This window comes from Candoia aspera, chromosome 4 (assembly GCF_035149785.1).
Source record: "Candoia aspera isolate rCanAsp1 chromosome 4, rCanAsp1.hap2, whole genome shotgun sequence".
NCBI lineage: Eukaryota > Metazoa > Chordata > Lepidosauria > Squamata > Boidae > Candoia > Candoia aspera.
The window spans coordinates 19,321,703-19,339,996 of NC_086156.1; the positions used below are offsets into that span (position 1 = coordinate 19,321,703).

Genomic DNA, 18,294 nt, shown 5'->3' on the forward strand with positions numbered 1-18,294 from the left:
CAACGTGTTCAGCACTTTACTTGGGTTCAGCTTCCGCCTCTTTTGTTCCATCCAAACACAAATCACGCACTCCTACACCAACACTGTAACAATACTTGCCAAAACAAAAGCATGCAAAAGCAGTGCCAGTAATTGGAAGATTTAACAAGCTAATGAATATGGAAGTACATTCAGAAAGCATTCCATTTGTTCCCTGTGCTTCTGCACTCCTTTCTACTGGATGGTTTGATGAAGCAGGCTGACATAAACAGCACGCAATTGTATCAGGAGAGCGTGGGTGCCATGGTTGTGCCTGTGTACGTGCATACCAAATGGCACTGGTGCGCTGGAAGGCTTCTGGAAGTGCAGTGCTGATCACCACCACTTGGATGGGGTGGGAAAGTTCTCTAGTTTGTTTGCATCATATCACTCATTTCCTAGTTCTGAAAAAGGAAAAATCAAAGTCTGTTAATTGCTTGCATTTTCTGAGTTCCTTTGGTTTAATTTGGGGAGAAAATCGTGTTTATTTTTAGCCTTTAGCATGGAAGTCAGGGACTCCCTGAATCCCTTATGATAAGGCACAATAAGCCACGTAGCTCCACTTCCCAATTCAAAAAGCTGTGAAATGGCATGGGGCAGTCCCATCTCTCTTTTGTTATTGCCCCCACACCCAAAGCTGATGATGGTGGCACAGCTTCCTGCCATTTTGAGGTGAAAAAACATTTAAAAGCTATACACTCTAAAATAGTATTAACATAGACAGAAGAAAAGACAAATTCCCACCAAAAAGCCCCCTACTCCTAAAAAAAAAATATTTTGCATCATCACCCCTCCCGCTATCCAGAATAGTTCAGTGTAGCCCAATGTTTCTCAACCTTGGCAACTTTCAGATGTGTGGACTTCGTCTCCCAGAATTCCCCAGCCACCATGGCTGGCTGGGGAATTCTGGGAGATGAAGTCCACACATCTGAAAGTTGCCAGGGTTGAGAAACACTGGTGTAGCCTATGGCCATCAAAATGTTGCCCGCTATAAAATGTTCAGATCCTGAGCTGGAAAACCTGGAACACTGTAGCAAGGAAAATGTAGGATGGTCTACTCTAAAGTCTAAGAAGGTTACATAACATTTGGAACCCTGTTCAGGAACAGTTCCTTTAGAAAATGAGGATACACTGCAGCATTTTGCGGTAGCTCTCACTTTAGTATGTTTGTAAATTTGAACAACTATTTGCTTCTCTGCAGTTTTTAACTTTGCAGGTATAACATTATTTTTATTTTATTCAACATGTCTTTTTAAAAATGTGGAACACAAATATAACCCGTTTTGTGTCTCTCAGAACCAATTTTCTCTCCAACTCTCAATTTCTAGGAAGAAATTCAAAAAGGCCCATCTAGACTCCCAACTTTGAAAATAAGCCCTACAAGCCCATCTGTAGGATGTTAATAAGACAAATTGAAATGCTAATAAGCACAGAAATACATACACACAGAAGTTTCAAAGAAAAATAATCAAATCCGTCGATAACGATCCGCCTCTGGACTTCCTTCTTTCATGAGATAGCCTGGCTGATACATGAGATCCACAATGTATACTTGAGGGGGAAGCAGAAGTCCAGGTATTCCCAAAGGAGAATCATCAACCAATTTCACCTCATTCCATGCTCTAGTGTACTCGCCACGGTATAGGCTGCAAGCGACAGCAATTCTGTCTGCCAGAACCTATGGAAGAAAACAATGAGAACACACTTTAGTTTTGTTCCATTTGTGAACTGGCATTCTGCCAGAGCTACAAGATATGGGCTGCAAAAATCTGAAGGACCACTAAAGGGCACTGAAAAGCAAGAGTTTTCTATATCCCTTTGCTGCCACCTAGAGGTCCTCAAGATTGTTGCAGCCCTAAATTTCATGCTGCGATCAACGAGACTCATAATTTAAAATAATGCTTTATAATTTAGTGTGCCAATGGATATAAGAGGAAGTCTAGGGAAGGAAGAGGAAAACAAGCCAACTGATTACTATTTAATGAAGAAATATTGGGATCAATAAGGAGCCAAACAGCGGTTGGTTTCAGCCAGTCCACAGAAAGGTCTTGTATTCTCATCCCACCTAAGAATTCATTGGAAGGATGGCTACAGATGGAAAGATTGTTCATTTTATTTTCCCTGCCAGACACAACTGCCTTGGTCCTTGACACATTACTTTTCAGATCATACTCCTCACTGCATCACATAGTGATTCATACAATGAAAAGCATCTGATTTCTTGGCCAACATGGCATCATCTGCATACAAGAGTACATGTATGTTCAAGTCTCCAAAACATCTCTAATGCAGTAAGTATTCCTTATATATTTATCCATAAATACAAGGGTTGAATCAAAAGTAATGCCTCCAATGTTACAAGTTGCCAACAGATGGCAGTACTGATGCAATAGAAGTTCTGACAGGTTCTTTACCATCTGTTCTTTTACTTCAGCTGGAAGTTGCTATGAGAAAAGGTTGTGTTGCTATTGCCTTACTGGTTTTCAGGATTCTCACAGCATTTATTACTTCCTTTTCATCAAACATATATAGCATTTATTCAGTTCCATTGTTTGACATATCAATATCATTATCAATGTACTGTAACTATCAAGTCTTACTCAGTATTGTTATCTCCGCATTAGAGAAAAGGAAATGAGACTATGAAAGTATGTCTGGTCTTTCCATGGATTTTAAAATGTGCTCTTTGTTTTAAGTCACAGCAGTGCTTGACTTTTCACTCCTAGTAATTTTTCCAATTATTTTCAGTGTTGCATTGTATTTGCTTTGCCTGCATCTCTCTGCTAAAGATTTGAAATGGAGCTTATAAAGCAGAGTACAGAACTAAAATGCGTATCTTTAGTTGGAAATCAATACTAAATATGCACAAAAATATTGCACACAAGGAAAAATTGACTACTACAAAGGCAAGTTTACACTGAATCCAATGGAACATTAGCATATGCTGCATATTCATTAAAATTAAAAGTATGCAGTTACAACAGCACATTTGATTAGCTACATAGCTAATTTGTTTTACCTTGAAAAGCAAAGCCCTGTGGAAGAAGGTCCCTTTGCTGATCTTCCCAACAGGCACCACATTGCATTTAAGCTCAAATTCAATTTCACTTATATGAAGCTCCCAGCTGAATTCATGTAGATTGTCTCTTTCAATGGGACCACCCAACCTATCTGCAACAAAGCTGTTTTCAAACCAAACAATGTAAATTAAACTCACTCTTGTCATACTATTTACCTGGGCTAAGCAATAATTCTGCTTCTTCCCAAATATTTGCACAGAGTTTATGGTGGATCCTTTCATTAGGTCATGATTTATTTGTGGGTTCCTGGGGGCAACTATTTGATGGCAAGAGATTCTAGGATTACATAAATCTTGATGTGATCTAGCAAGACAATTTGATGTTCTAAGGGATTCCATCCTTTGGGAATGTGGGTTTGGTATCCATACTGTCAAGTTTAAATGACGGGTAAAAAATATTTGTTAACTGGGCTATAGCCCTGGGATCTTACAATTGTAACTGAGATCTGTATGGTGTATTTTGTTTTAGTTTACAGCTTGGTATTTTAACTATAAAATAGCAATACTATACCCAGTTTAATTTTATTATGTACACTGCTCTGGGCTACAGAGGAAAGGTGGCATATAAATAACCTAGATAAATATATAACCCCGTAATGCAGCAAACTTTCTCACCATTCTAATCTTGATTGTCTAAGAAGGAAGCAAGAGGACTAGAAAATTTAAACATGTACTTTTTCCAGTAGCATTTTCCTACACTCTTATTGCATATGTGTGTGTATGCATATATGTTTGTGCATGGATGTGTATATAACACACAGAGACATACACATATTCATGCATGCAAATAGAGGGCTTATCTCAGCATGTTCCAACCCACTTCTGAGATCTTCAAACTATGTATCACCGCATCCCGGGGTTGAGGGAGAAGACTGCCACCGTGCCCTCCCCCACCCCGCCGGCTCCCTGCCGCCACAGGGGAGTCACGCAGAAGCAGCTTCCATGCTATTCTTGATTCTTGGTACACAAGGTCACAGTATCCTGTCTGGCAAATAAAAATACATTACATTCATCATAGCCTATTATTGTTATTGTTCTAGGAGCATGCTGAAGATTTGGTGACAGATGAAAATACTAATTGTCTGTGTGATACTCTAGGCCAGGTAGACCAAACAGTACAGGTTATTTTTGGAAATAATTCCAATGTTTAATATCAAAAGATTCAGTTTATTAGGTTGGTTGGCAAGTAGCCCACTTTGTTCAAATATTCCTTATCAAGCCACCTGTGAGAAAAAAGCTGTTTTTGTTGCCTTTATTTCTATTAAATAGCAGGGTCACGTTTAGAAGAAAAATCTAGCAATTTGATCCAAGGTGCAGTTATGCTGCCGTGAGACATGCAGCTCTTGGCTCAGAGTGGACATCAGACACTAATCAAAGCTGTCACACCGGTACTCCAAGATAGGTTGGCAGCGAGCATCTTAATGATCAGCAAGCCCAGTTTGGCATACCTGTCCTAACAGGCAGGAATCACGCTGAGACGAGGAATAGGTCTCTAGTGTTTATTACTGCTACATAAGACCGAAAATCCTAACAAACTGAAGAAGCGTGGGAAAACCCAGACAGATAAATCCCAAAAGTTAAGGCAGGTCTGATCTGTGTCTCTTTGAATGGCTGCTTAATTCCTCAGTACTACGCATGCGTTTTCCCCCCTGGATAGGGGCCACCTCCTGCTCGCCATCAGTACTCATGACAATACCAGCCTGTTCCACAAGTGAGTAGATGGCAGGAGCAGGATGGAATTTAATGAGGAAAATGATGCAAAACTGGAATCTAGAAGCTCCATGTGGTCTTGTCAGCATCCCTTCTGCAGACCCCCCAGGCTGTCCTCTGAATATTCAGGGCCAAACATTTTGGACCTCCCTTTTTTGCATTTTTGGAATTGGAAAGGGTTAAGGGATAAAAAGAATGCTTTAAGTCTTGTCTTAAACTGCACATGGACTCCAAGATGGCAGCCATAGCTACATGACTGAAAGCCTGCCCATTCTGTTTACGTGTTTCCTGTGTAAAAAGGGGGCAAAACTTCAATCACCTGGTCACAAATGAAGGCTGCCCCTGCCCCCAAGAATGCCCTTGACCCAATGAGTCTGTTCCCTGTGCACGCCTGGAGTGCAACCCTCAACATACTATGCAAAATCTGGAGTGGCCCTTGAGTTGATGGAAATTGCACACTTTAGGCCTAATATTCCATAAAAACCTTTTTCCCTGAAGCCCTTTAGAGAGTTCTTGCTTCATTCCTTTTATTTGAGTGAGTCACTTTGAAAACCAATTTAAATAATTTTCTGCCGCATCATGGCTTCTATAACTAAACCTACCCTAAATTATCTCCCAACAGATTAGTAGCCATATCACATGTGTAGAAAGGATGCAAAATGGAAGACAATGGAAACTCCAATCAACAGATAGCCTAAACAAATTATTTAAAGATTTCCTTTGTATTGATAGCACATGCATTTGGGATACTCACTGTGCAAGAGCTACAACCTGCTCTCTGGTGGTTGGTAGTGGCAGAATTGTTCTGGAAATCTCAGTAATATAATCAAACAAGATGGGGTCAAAAGGGGGGAGCCATAAAGCTTTTCCTGGGAGTTCAACTATTTTAGGCATGGATGCCTCCAGGTCCTCTTCTTTTGGTTTTTCTTCTTCTTTTTTCCCTTTCCCCTTCCTTTTGTAAAAAGGCAACACCAATGATTAGGAACACCTTTGTTTCCAAAGTTTTTATTTTAATCAGCATAGAAACGACAGGGGCTGATTCAGAAAACAACAACAACATGAGATTCTCATACCAAGGTACGTATCACAAGAAATGTTTCTGTCATGTTAAAATTTTCCAGCACTTTTCAACAATATCTCTTCTAACTTCATGTTCAAATGAATGTTTTTGTGTTTCCTCCTACACTTTCTCATAGAAAAGCAACCCCAAACAAACCAGCCCAAAAGGTTTTAGCTAGCAACCCTAAGATATATTTCCTACCACCAATAGTGCAGTTGTCAGTGGGGATAAGTCTTTTTCAGCAACTCCCAGATTATGATCCAGGGGTTTCTTAATGATCCCCAGATGAAAGGCTTTCAATGCATATATTAGGAAATGCATATTTTGTGAAAAAATTCAGGTTGAAAAAAGGAATCATCCCCTTTGCTGGTAATGATTGTGTTGTGTTTTGGCAGTGCTTAAGTGGTTATCCCACCAGAACATAACATTTTTATGGTAACAGCAGAACAAGTATTATAATAAACTAACTGAACTGGAACCTGCATAAATCCAGTCATTTAAGGACAATAAAGCTCTAGTGAATAAAAAGGGCTTTCCCTTTAAAAAGCTGAAAATACAAGAACAAGCAAGCAAGCAAAAAAGCAGTAAACAAAAATACAAATGCAACAATGAGAGAATCAACAAAGCTCATTAATCGAATCGAAAGCAAGCTGCTCCAAAACTATTATAGCGCATGACCAGTTTATATCTGTGTGTCTCTGCCCATCCTAGATATACAAAGTTAGCTCTGAGGAAGGCTGAAAAAGTGCTTCCTCCCATATATTATACCTGAGCCCCGAGGTCATCATTTGGAATCTTATTCTGACATATGACTGATGGCAACTCAGGAATAGGTCTTTTCAGCAATAACCTTACAGCTACAAAACACCCTTCTAGAAAAGTCTGCCTAATGCTTATTCTTTGACCTTCTCACTGACAGATACAGACGTTTTAACATCAGTTCTGTTCTTTTAATGTCCTGCTGCTGCTAAGCTATTCTGTGTTTTTACATAGCATTATCTCTTTGATATTTTTAGTTACTTCTGTACTGAACTGTTTTGATTAACAGTTGTTTTGTTTTGTGCTTTTCTTAGGTGTCACCCTGAGAGCTTTTACTGGAAACTGCTGGAAATACAAGGCCACCAGTCTACTATATGCTAAATCAAGTATAAATGAAATGGTATCATGGAGACACAGTATAGTTACCCACTTGAAACAGTTTGGAATAACTAATAGCTGCACATATTTCTGAGTGGTTTGGAATTGCTAGGTTTAACTGAATTGAATTGTCAGAGATTGCCATGCACAAGTCACCATTGCTTTGGTTCCATTTAGGTGCCTTGCAGTAATTTTAAAATGTTAAACTTTTAAGCACTTAACAAAGGGTCTGAATACTCTGCACTTATTACTGAAGTAATTTATTTAGTAAAATTGGCTACTGACAAAAAAAAAAGCTCTGAGAATGTTCAGAAGTGAAACATTTCAATTACATCCTGTGACATGATGAATGTGCAGAGAAATCCACTAAGAAAAAGTATTGGCTGCTGCTCAGTCTGCATAACATGGATGGGCTGTTTGCTGTAATTAATACTCTTCTCTAAGGTGGAAGCTCATTTATCCATTTAAGGAGAAAAAGGCTTCCTGTTGATTTGAGCAACAAAAGGCAGAGTTGTGACAACCTTCAAAAGATGACTCTGCCAGGCTATAAAGAGGATGTCTGAGCTATATTTTATATCTTATAGTGGAAAGCAGTACTATGCTGACAAACCTTCCAGACCATAAAAGCTACTTTAGTCTATTATCCATGTCTCTGCAAGGTTGCTGCCATGAACTCAAAATTAGCAGTTATTACATGCAGCCCACGTAACTGAAGTAATATTCTACTCTTTCCATCTTTACCGCTCCTCCGTTTCTCTCTCCTCCTTCTACTTCCTAGTGCCTGTTTTTAGATTGTAGGCCCTTGGGCTAAACTCTTTACATTTGAGCTTGAAACAAGAATACCAATACCTTGATCCTTTCTCTCTAAAGGCTCCTTTACTGATTGAAGAAGATCGTCCTGGAGACTCTGGTTTTTCATCCACTGAGCTATCAAAATTACAAAATAATTGCCAATTTCTCTTTGATTTCTGTAAGCCATAGGAATTCTTAAGGGATTGAGAGGATAATGAAAGCATTATTAAGAATCCTCAGGTGCCTTCCAAGTGAAACCAAGAGGCAAAATGATTCACTGTGGAAGAATCCTTCCCTCGCACTCCAAATCAAATACAGTACTAAAAATTTCTGTTCCATGCTAGTTTAATTCTTCCTGCTCCCATGTTTTATAGCTACTTGGCTATGCAACTACTTTTAAAATTATTTGAATCAGTTCACTCATAGCTGCAATCAACAGGCACCTCATAAATAGCTGCTTTTTAAGGCACATTGCCATATTTTTTATCGTAGCACATTATGGAATCCAATGGAGCATTCAACACATTAAGTTGACCCATTCTGGATGAACCCAGCAATTGTAGTTTGTAAAGATGATTTATGGTTTTTAGTGTCTTATATAAAACCAACTGTGATTTATTGAATACAAACCATGGCTTAATGCAGTATGTGGACTTAGCCACTTTTCTTCTATCTTTTTTGCAGTCAAATAAAAAAAAAAAGCTTGCATCTCCAAACATGGCTGATGGAAGAGAAATATCCATCACCCTCAAAAGACCCATGGCTGCAACTGTCCTTGCTGGAGAGGTGGATAGAGCCTCTCAACAGTGCTTTGGTAGAATGCAAATTCCTCTCCCGTGATGGGAGGAAAGGTTTGGATCTTACCAAATCATCTTATCCAGACAGTTGTGTCACATGAACTGCTGTATATGGGATACAGAGGGATATACTTTAAAAAAAGTGCAGGAGCAGAAAGGCAGGTTTCTACTTTACTCAGAGCTTACGGTAAAAAAAATAAATGAGTCACCAACGCTACAGTCTACTGGAAGCACTTCTGTATCCTCTGTGTGTCCACAACAGCACTAGTTTCATTTTTTGTTTTTAGCAAAAGCATTAGCAAAGAATAAATCCTTATTTACATCAATTGTATCAGAATAAGTTAGCTGCCTTTTGATCACATTGAAATGTGTGACAAGTTATTTTTGAACCCTCTACTGTAAATATCTATAAAGGCCCACTGAATCTGATGGGGCATCTATCAGATCTTGGAAAAATCTGCATAGAATTGCACTGGGAACTACCGTAAGTCTAGCAATCTAGTCTGGATCCAACCCACTTAATCTTCTGGGCATTTATTAAAAAGCCATCCACTATGCAATAACAAGCTAGCTTTATAGAAGCGGAAGGAAGGGAGGGAAGCACCCATTCAATAGAGATCAAATGTGAATGGTAATAAGGCATATGTGTATATAAGTGTGTGTGTGTGTATAGACAGATGCATACATGCATAGTCTAACAATGGCAAATACATGTCATTCCATGCTTGAATCAGGAAATATATGTGACTATTGGTATTGTCATAGTCTTTTAGCATATTTATATTATTGTATATAAATCATATTTTGTAACAGCCTTTAAGTGATTATACAGTAAAAAGACACAAGGGCTGTCTCTAGTATAGTCAAAATCAGAGAAGGGGATGCTGCAGGTATCAAGTATCCATTGGTGAGTTAGATGCTCTGTAATATTGACCCTTCTAACTAAATAAAAATACATAAAACACAATGTGGATTGGTAGATCTCATGTATGCTTTGGAGAAGGGTTTCTTCTTCTTAGTATTATTTTTGAATGAATGCATTTTCCAGATAATAACAGTCTGGATAATTTACTGACTCTGGAAAATTTATTAGCCTTATTAATATTTTCAGTTCTTTTCTAGACATGGAATACAATATATGTGGCCCTGTTTGATACAGGGTGAGAACAAATATTCCAAAAACTCATGTTTATCAATTACTTAAAAACCTCAAAAGACTATGAAGCAGGACACAATGGAATTTGTCTTAATCAGTCAGCACGGCAAAGTGGCCTGTTACTGATGCCACCATGATGGATAGGGTGAATGGGATCCTTCTTAATTCAAATGCTGATAAAAGAAGTGGTTTGGTTTTTCCAAAAAGATATCTAATTTATACATTTTTCAAACCTACAATTCATCAACCCTAGAAGGAAAAGAGCAATTACAAAAACTTAAATACTTACTTATTTCTGCTATGTTTCCTGAGACTACTGACAGACGCCCCAGTTCGAGTGGCGATGGTCTCTTGTGGCTTCTCGTCGACTGGAAGTGCTAAGGATTCACTGTAACTGGAAAGGATGTTATGGTTCCACAAACTATTATAGCAGGCAAATGGGCATCTTGTTCATGTCTCACAATAAAACATATCTGCACATTTAATTCTTTTTCAATGGTGATGAAAGATGCGCTTAGCCTAAGAAAATTCAAAGAGGTTGTTTTGATACGTATAAAAATACCTTAGTTATGGAAGCTGGGACTGAGGAATTAGTAAGTGTGAGATTTTAGAGTGGAAATTTTATATGAGATTAAGAAACAATTTGGTATTTCATTTCGTGTACATAGACATTATCCCTCTTTATATACACGTGTCTATGTTGGGTGAGCTTAATTTCCTCCTACCACTTCTATCTGTTTGTGTACTTAGGTCCACTTTGTGCATGGATATTCTCTTCTTTTGATATAGGTGCATGCTGCAACCTAAATTGTGAGAGTTGAGAAGCTGAAGATTTCCTAAGGCTGTCATATAAATGATTCTGCTTGCAAACTGGTGTTGACTGAAACAAAAAAGTTTAAATATACTGTGTAGAGAACCATGTAACTAGAAACTGTGAATACTGAAGATTTAGTATATTCCAGTAGATGTATCCTTTCCCCCATACCACAAGATAAGGTTGTGTCAAATGCATGTTTTAAAAAGCTGAATCTCAAGGCTTTAAGTTTATGAGAAGAAATATTCATAATTTAGTGTTAATGTAATTCTGTTCTTTAATAGTCCAGTGGAATAGGGTGATCAGGGTTAAAGTCTCTGGTCAGCTATGAAGTTTCTTGTGTGAACTTAGGCCAATCATCGGCTCTCCATCTACCCACCTGAAAGATTTGTTGTAAGATTAAAATAACTTAATCTATACACTGCCTTTAGAGTAAGGAACAAATACAAAGATAAGAAAACTTCTTAGTGGAAAGAGAACGTGCTTTGGAACAAGAAGTTCCAGGGTATTTCATAAACAATGAAAAATCTCTGCCTGAGACCTTAGAGAATTGGACTGGCTGGCTTCAGATGAAGTCAGTTATTAAAGTCTCTATAATGACCTTATTCTGTCACTATGAGCTCTTATGTAACTCAAACAAAATCATCCACATGAAGAACAGGGGTAGAAGCAAGACTGGGGAAACCCTGAAATCGAAAAAAAGATACCAATAAATGTATTAAAAATAAACTCAGAAAACAATTTAATGAGGACAGAATTAGTTAAATGGACACAGGTTGCCAAAAAAGAAACCCCCATCCAGGTGGGGTGGGGGTGGGAGGAATGGCATAGAGCATCTAATTTGTTCATCATCTCTAGCTACCATGGCCAGCTGCCAGGGATGCTGTGATCCAAAAGGTCTGAACAGTGCCAAGCAGCTGAAGGAGAACGGAGCAGCCTGAAAGAGGGCAAGGCTGAACAACCAGGACATGAACAGGGCTGTTCTGCACTGTTTTATACAATAGATATCCTCAGATTCATTCAGCATATAGGTAAGAGAAGCATTAGCTGACTTACTGTTCTGGTAGTTTAGCATTTATTAAAATCACAGCACGATGATCATTAAGCTCCTGAGCACAGAGTTCCTCCAGCGGCAACAGTTTTTCACCAGGTTTCACCTGTAAGAAATTTTCAATAAGGTAAGATACACAATAAAATCAATTGTCTGCCACCTCTAGGAAGCTCACAAAAAGTTACTGGGAACTCTTGCTGATAATGCTAAATATTAATTTAATGCTAAGCACATAAGAAGAAGGTTCCTGCACTAAATACCTAAAACAAAATTCAGTTTCATTTAGCATATCCCTAATTTATTGTTATATACAAACTAGGAATTTTGATTTAAAGAGTTTATTAAACAAACAAATAAAACTCAAGAGTTTGCAACTGATTTATTTAGCAACTGACAAGAGTTTGTTTTAAATCACAAATCCTGGTCTTTACATAACAAGACAGATATCTATTAGAGCCAGTCTAAAGTTTCTTTTAAACCACAAATTTTTATTATTGCACATCATAAAAAGCCAGATATCTGCAAAACTACTTTTGAATTTTACATGAGAATATTCTAACATTAAACTACTAAAAAAACCAACCTGTTAAAATATTCTTTTAACATTGTTTAGGTTTTGAATGATCTTTTGCTCTTTTTGAAAAGTCACAAAATTAGTATGTTTATAAGCATCAGCAATAAAATATACAATAATGTTTTTATGGCTTCAAACTCCTATGTTCATCATTGAGCAAACAAAAAGCCATATAACATGGCATGTGCCTGTACAATAAAAATCAAAGCATGGAACAAAGAATAATAAAAAAACGATTTCTGAAGTGTTTCTATCTTAAAAAATAAAGCAACATTTACATGTTATACATATAACATGAATATATATGAATATTTTAAAAAGTCCAACTGAGAAAAGTGAAACAAAGTAAATTATTACTGCAAAATTACATTGTAATTTCTGCTCCCGCCAAGATCCTCATCAGGATTACAATAGCTAGGGGACTTCCGGGGGAGGTATGGTGAACTGCTCTGTGAAAGCGGAGCTGTTATGGAGATCGATGGCGAGGAAGGAGGGGATCCCTTCCAGGGGGAAAAATGCACACACAGTGTAGAAAGCCTTGGGCACCAGGCCAAGAGGATCAAACAGGACCTGCCTTAGAGTTTCTGGAGCTTTCCCCTTAGAGTTTGCTAGTTCTGCTCAGTTTTGGCAAGATTCTGTTATAGGGTAGAAACAATAAAGACTAGAGCTTCATTCCTGACTTAGCGTTATTTCTTCACCTCATTCCTGACAGAGCCAATGACTGCAGCAAAGACTAAGGAACTAGTGAGTAGACCAGTCCCTGGGAACCTCTCCGGATAAGGAGAGGACAGGAGATTGCCCATATGTGCTCCAGATGGCTGCTCCTTGTGAGGAGACCACAGGACAGTGGTTTTCCACGGGTCTGAGTGCTGGGAGACAACAGGATCAGCCATCCTGCTTGCAACCACAACTGAGACTTTTAAAGGACACAAAGTTCGCAAAACTCACTTTCTAATCACTTTCAGAAATTGCCTATTAACTATTCTAAAGCTATTAGAGACCTTCAGATCAACAGGTTTGAAAAGTCTTCATCAGGTGAGTTTATCTTCAACTCCGAACATAATAAAAATTAATTACAAGCTTAAAAACTTAAAGAATTTGAAATAAATGGCAAAATGCTAAATAAGATTTTGATCTAGGAAACTTATAAACAGATTAAGGGTCCAGATAAATTTGGAATATTGGCTTTTACTGTAAAACTTTGGAATTAACTATTAAAAAATAAACAACTTCTCATGGGAAACAGACTTATTTCAGTTATCCTGGTAATTGCAAGTCATAACAAAAGATAAGTGATGATTTTAGGAACTGGACACTAGAGGGGATAAAGATTTTAAGCAGAAGAAAAAAATACAAAGCCTGATGTCAGTTAATACTGGGACTTACTGAATGATACAAAACATTTTAACATTGGAAATATTAAAGGAGATCTTTGAAGAATGAAGCCAAAAGTTGTAACTACAATATCAACACTGTCAATAATGATGTCTGCTTCTATGGATAGACTGTGCCTAAAAGATGTTAATGAAGAAATGACAGATGTGGAACAAATTTTATTTGATAAGATAAAGTACAGAATGTGGAAGTACAAATGATATTACCACCTTTCCCCAGACATACAGTTGACCCAAATCCTACAGGCCTTTAGGAAGGTGGCTAAGACCTGGCTCTTCCACAGGCTTTGGGTGTGGTTGAGTGGAGTCCCCAGTGGATGAGTTGCAGAAGTGTTCAGTTCTGTTTGCTCTTTTATTGCTTTGTATGTTTTAATGCATTATGTTATTTAATATTATTTCATGTTTCTGTCTTTTGTACACTGTCGACAGTCACAGAGTTTAAGTTGGCTAGCCATATAAATGCATAAATATTTGTACTGCGTTTAAAAATAACAGCTTACTCAGGTTTGGATATATATATATAAAAAAAGTATTTTTGTAACTACACTAGTTACAAGAGGGGGTAAGTCTGAGTCCTACTTGTCACAGGAATAAATGATGGTTTGTCATTTTATCCTCACATGGCACAGACAGTGGAAAGCAGAAGACAATGAGTTGTTTCTTGCTATGACCTCCTATGCCCTAGTGCTGTAAACCAACGACAGGAGTCCATATCTCTGTCTGAGTAGGAAGATATGCAGCAGTTCTCTGAAGATTTGTTAATGAATACTTAAAGCAAGTTCACCTGGCCATAATCATAGAACCCATCCAAAATTACGTTAGTGGATGCTAAAAACCCCATTTGACTGTATTTCTGGGGAAGATTGTGATCAAGTATCTTTTCCAATGCTGCTTCACTGAAGTTATTTTTGCGGCCAATAGAGAGATTAATTTCATCAAGAATATCTAAAGCGCTGTAGAAAAGAAACAAAAGAAAGGGGAAGAGTTACAAAAAGTATTGTGTCAGTTCATCAGAATATTTTTCCTACCATGTTTTATTGTTAATTATTAATCATTGTTTTACAAATGATTATACAGGAATTAAACACACCTGACTTCAGATATGTATTTACCAATCTTCTTTGGTTCTCCAGAGACCAGGCTCACAGAATGAAAAAGCAGAATGGGGCAAGAGCAGGGATGAGTAAATTTACCTGGTGGTAAAAGTCTTCAAAAGTCAAAATCTGTCAAAATCACAAAGCCAGCAATCTTGTGCAAAATCTTGACTTCCCTGTTCTCATAAGATTTTGCAGACTTGTGTGAAATCTCAGCAATTTTAATTATATTTTATTGGGGATACCAACTGGAAGTAAGGCAAGCACCCTGGTTCTGTGAGGCTGTTTCTGACCTATGTGCAAGCCTATGCTTGGCTAATCATTTTTTGCCATTGTCTAATTACTTGATCAACATTTTCTCTCCGACACTATTTACATGCATGTTAAGCAATTTAGTATTCACCTCCATCCTACATCAGCTTCCCTTAATCTGATGCCATCCAGATGTGTCAGTCCACAATTCCAATCACTCTAATGAACATGGCCAAGCATAATCATCTGCCAAGAGTATTCATTATTTATTATAATTTGTATTTATGAGAGGTCTACAAAACAATATGTATCAGTGTGTTCCAATTATTCTACAATAAAACAAATAACATGCAAAATCTAAAAATACAAAAATTTGTAAAAAAAGGCCAACACAACTGGAGTAAAGATGCAAAAGAAAAAGGCAGCATGAAAAAATATAGTTACAATAAATAATATTAATAGCCTTTAAATAAAAAAGTAGATGCTTATATTGTCAAAAGTAAACCCTCCAGACACAAGAGGAAAACTATTATCAGGTTCCTTTTACAAAAGGGACTGTAGCAAAAATGCTGAAGTTACTGTTGGGCGGGTGTGTGTGTGTGATGGAATGGAATGGAGTATCTGGTACAATATGTACCTGGTTAGTCCCTAAATAGGGATACTCCATATTACAGTGTGAAGACAAGATGGATAAGTCAGCATTAAAACAATGATCTGATCCCAGCACCACCAGCAACACCACCTTGGTATCTCAACTCACCCCAGCCTGGTCAGTTCAGCTGCTGTTAACTCATCGCTTGCACAAACCATAACAGCCCAACAAGCATTTCTTCGGACTTCATCATTCTTAGAATGCAGAAGCTTAACAAGCGGTTCAAGACCACCAGAATTTCGTAACTAAAAGGCAACATTTATATACATTGGTTGGCAAGGGCTGCACTCAACCCAAGGAGCAAGACTGCTGCCAAGAATGCTTACTCAATTAGGACTGAGCAATTAAGGCTGTACTTATAGTGAAATAGCACTAGAGATTTCCTTTCTAGCCAAGGTAAGGTAAATTCTGCAAAGAGGAGCAGAAGGACTTGGCTTTTTCCACAGGGACAGGGATAGAAGGTTTGAAGTACCCACTAGTGAGGCTGAATGTTAGAAAATTGTTTGATCTTTTTCTTCCAGTATGGCCACTGGAATTTTGTTTTAATTATTATATTGTTTTCATCCTTGTTCCACTCTTGTACAGGTAGCCCTCGTTTAGCGACCACAATTGGGACCGGCAATTCAGTCATTAAGCAAAGCAGTCACTAAGTGAAACTGCAACTGTGCTTACGATCTTACTTCAGCTCTCCTTTGCTTTACAGACCTGAGAAGATCGTAAATGCGAGGATTAGCCGTAAAGTTACTTTATCATTACTGTTGTAACTGTGAACGGTCGCTGTCCAAGGCAGTCGCTGAACTACCTGTAAAGTCAAAGAAACAGCTGGAACACTGGCAATTGCTGAAGACCATGCCGTGTTATGGGGGATACTGTTAATTACTGGACCTTCCTAGCTCTCCTGCTTTGCACTCCATTATTGGTTCCTATTCACATTCCATTTCTGAACAAGCAAGGAAGGAACTGATGAGGGGTAGCAGTTAACTTTCTGTGAAGTGGTGCAGAAGCACTCTTCCCCGAGGGAGAAGCATATGAATGGTTAACATCAGAGAGTAAGAGGGGAGTAACTAACTTCCTTCCCTCTGGAAGGAAGCCCAACAAGAATATATCGCACTATGATAGTGCCTTCCCTAATATCTGAAACTGGCATCAGGTCTATCCATCAATAAAGAATGTTATTGAAGCTTTTCCAAATTAATTAGACACAATTTCTAATAACAAACTTACATGCTTATTTACAAGCGGATGGATCTGTGAGTAGGTGCATCAGCTGGAACAGAGCGACTGTGTTAGATGTTGGCCAATTTAAAATTGTGTTTGGAGAGCTAACAGAGGTGCCATGTTGCCAATCCCTAAGCCCAAATATATGCAAACAGCTTTAAATGACTAGCAACACTGAGTTTCAGAGTAAGGTCTCACCTTGTACTGCGATTTGATAGGGCTGTGCAAAGCGTTCAAAAGGGGTGCTTTGCAAAGGAGGTTGCGTGAGGGAAGCATCCCTCCGCAAAATATTAAAGCAGCCATGTCTGTGGCTGCTTTCCATTGCTGGCAGCCGCAGTGGAAGTACTACCTGTGCGTGCACACACATGAGCAGACAGCTGGAGAATGGCTTGGAAGCAGCCACCCGACTTCCAAACGAGGCAGCCAACCACAACAAGATGTTGCAGGATGGGGAATTTTGCTTGTGCTAACAAGCTTCACAAAGCATCTCTTCAAAATGCTTTGCACAGTCCTATGATTTAATGAAGTTGTAAATGGAGAACCTGGAGACCCGGCATTTTTCTACTTGGGAAATACGAACTTTACAACAAAATAATTACTGTAGTTTGTGCTGAATACATCATTTTTTTTTTCACCATGCACAGTGAACCAGGCTAAAATTTCCCTTCAGAATTTACATATACTATAGCTAAGCTAAAGCTGACCTTACTTACTTTTTTTCTGATCCACAGTGCAATTTTTAAAACCTGCTTGTCCTCTGAAATTTTTCAAATCTGGCTGAGAAGCCAGAACGTAACTCGCATGAATACGAGCATAGCAGACTGCTCGTTGTGAACTGACTGATATATTAGAGAACCAAAACTTTGACCTTTACTTGGAAATACAGCAAAATATGCTGATCCCAGAAAGCTGCAGGATTTGTTTTTCCCAATATAGAGGACACACACGTGCCTTACCTCAGTTCTGGCCTCAGCATCACAGCCTATAGCAGCCACAGCAAGAGCTGCTCTGCTCTGCACGATGCTGTTAGTGGAATTCAGTGGTTCTACAATGGCAGTCATAAAACCATGGCTTTGGATGGTGAGACGTAATGGCTCCTGTGTGGCCAGGTTTGTGAGAACAGAGGCAGCACTAGCCACAGCGCCATCTCTTTTACAGCTCAGAACACTGATCAGTGGTTCGATGGCTTCAGCTTCAGCAACAGCACTAGGAAGAGGGGAAAGGGAACAACCACAAAGATGCATTAACCTTCCCCAGGCAGCTTACAGCAATTAAATCACACATGCTGAAAATGCAGCAATAAAACGTCAATAAAATCCAAACACTTCCAATGAAAATATAATGAAAAATAACGAAACTTCCAAATTCCACTAGTTAAAACATCCAGTCCCAGTAGTATTAAAATCAGATTCAGTTACAGTTAAATCCAGACTGCAACAATAATATCCCGTTCAGGGGAAGCCTTGAGAAAATGAATAGGTCTTGAGGGTGTTCTT

The 18,294-nt window shown here is 38.4% G+C and overlaps 1 protein-coding gene across 1 annotated transcript in view; it reads right to left on the reverse strand.

Moving 5' to 3' along the window:
• Nucleotides 1-1,219: 1,219 nt before the first annotated feature.
• The window catches only part of ARMC3 (armadillo repeat containing 3), a 75,189-nt gene continuing 58,114 nt past the window's right edge, over nt 1,220-18,294 (reverse strand). Inside the window, exons 11-19 of the mRNA XM_063303527.1 lie at nt 17,755-18,004; nt 15,689-15,825; nt 14,367-14,535; nt 11,620-11,720; nt 10,039-10,143; nt 7,854-7,931; nt 5,562-5,759; nt 3,038-3,200; nt 1,220-1,696 (exon numbers count right to left, since the gene is read on the reverse strand). Coding sequence (XP_063159597.1) covers nt 1,487-1,696; nt 3,038-3,200; nt 5,562-5,759; nt 7,854-7,931; nt 10,039-10,143; nt 11,620-11,720; nt 14,367-14,535; nt 15,689-15,825; nt 17,755-18,004 — 1,411 coding nt within the window. The 3' untranslated portion in view covers nt 1,220-1,486. The remainder of the gene's footprint in view (nt 1,697-3,037; nt 3,201-5,561; nt 5,760-7,853; nt 7,932-10,038; nt 10,144-11,619; nt 11,721-14,366; nt 14,536-15,688; nt 15,826-17,754; nt 18,005-18,294) is intronic.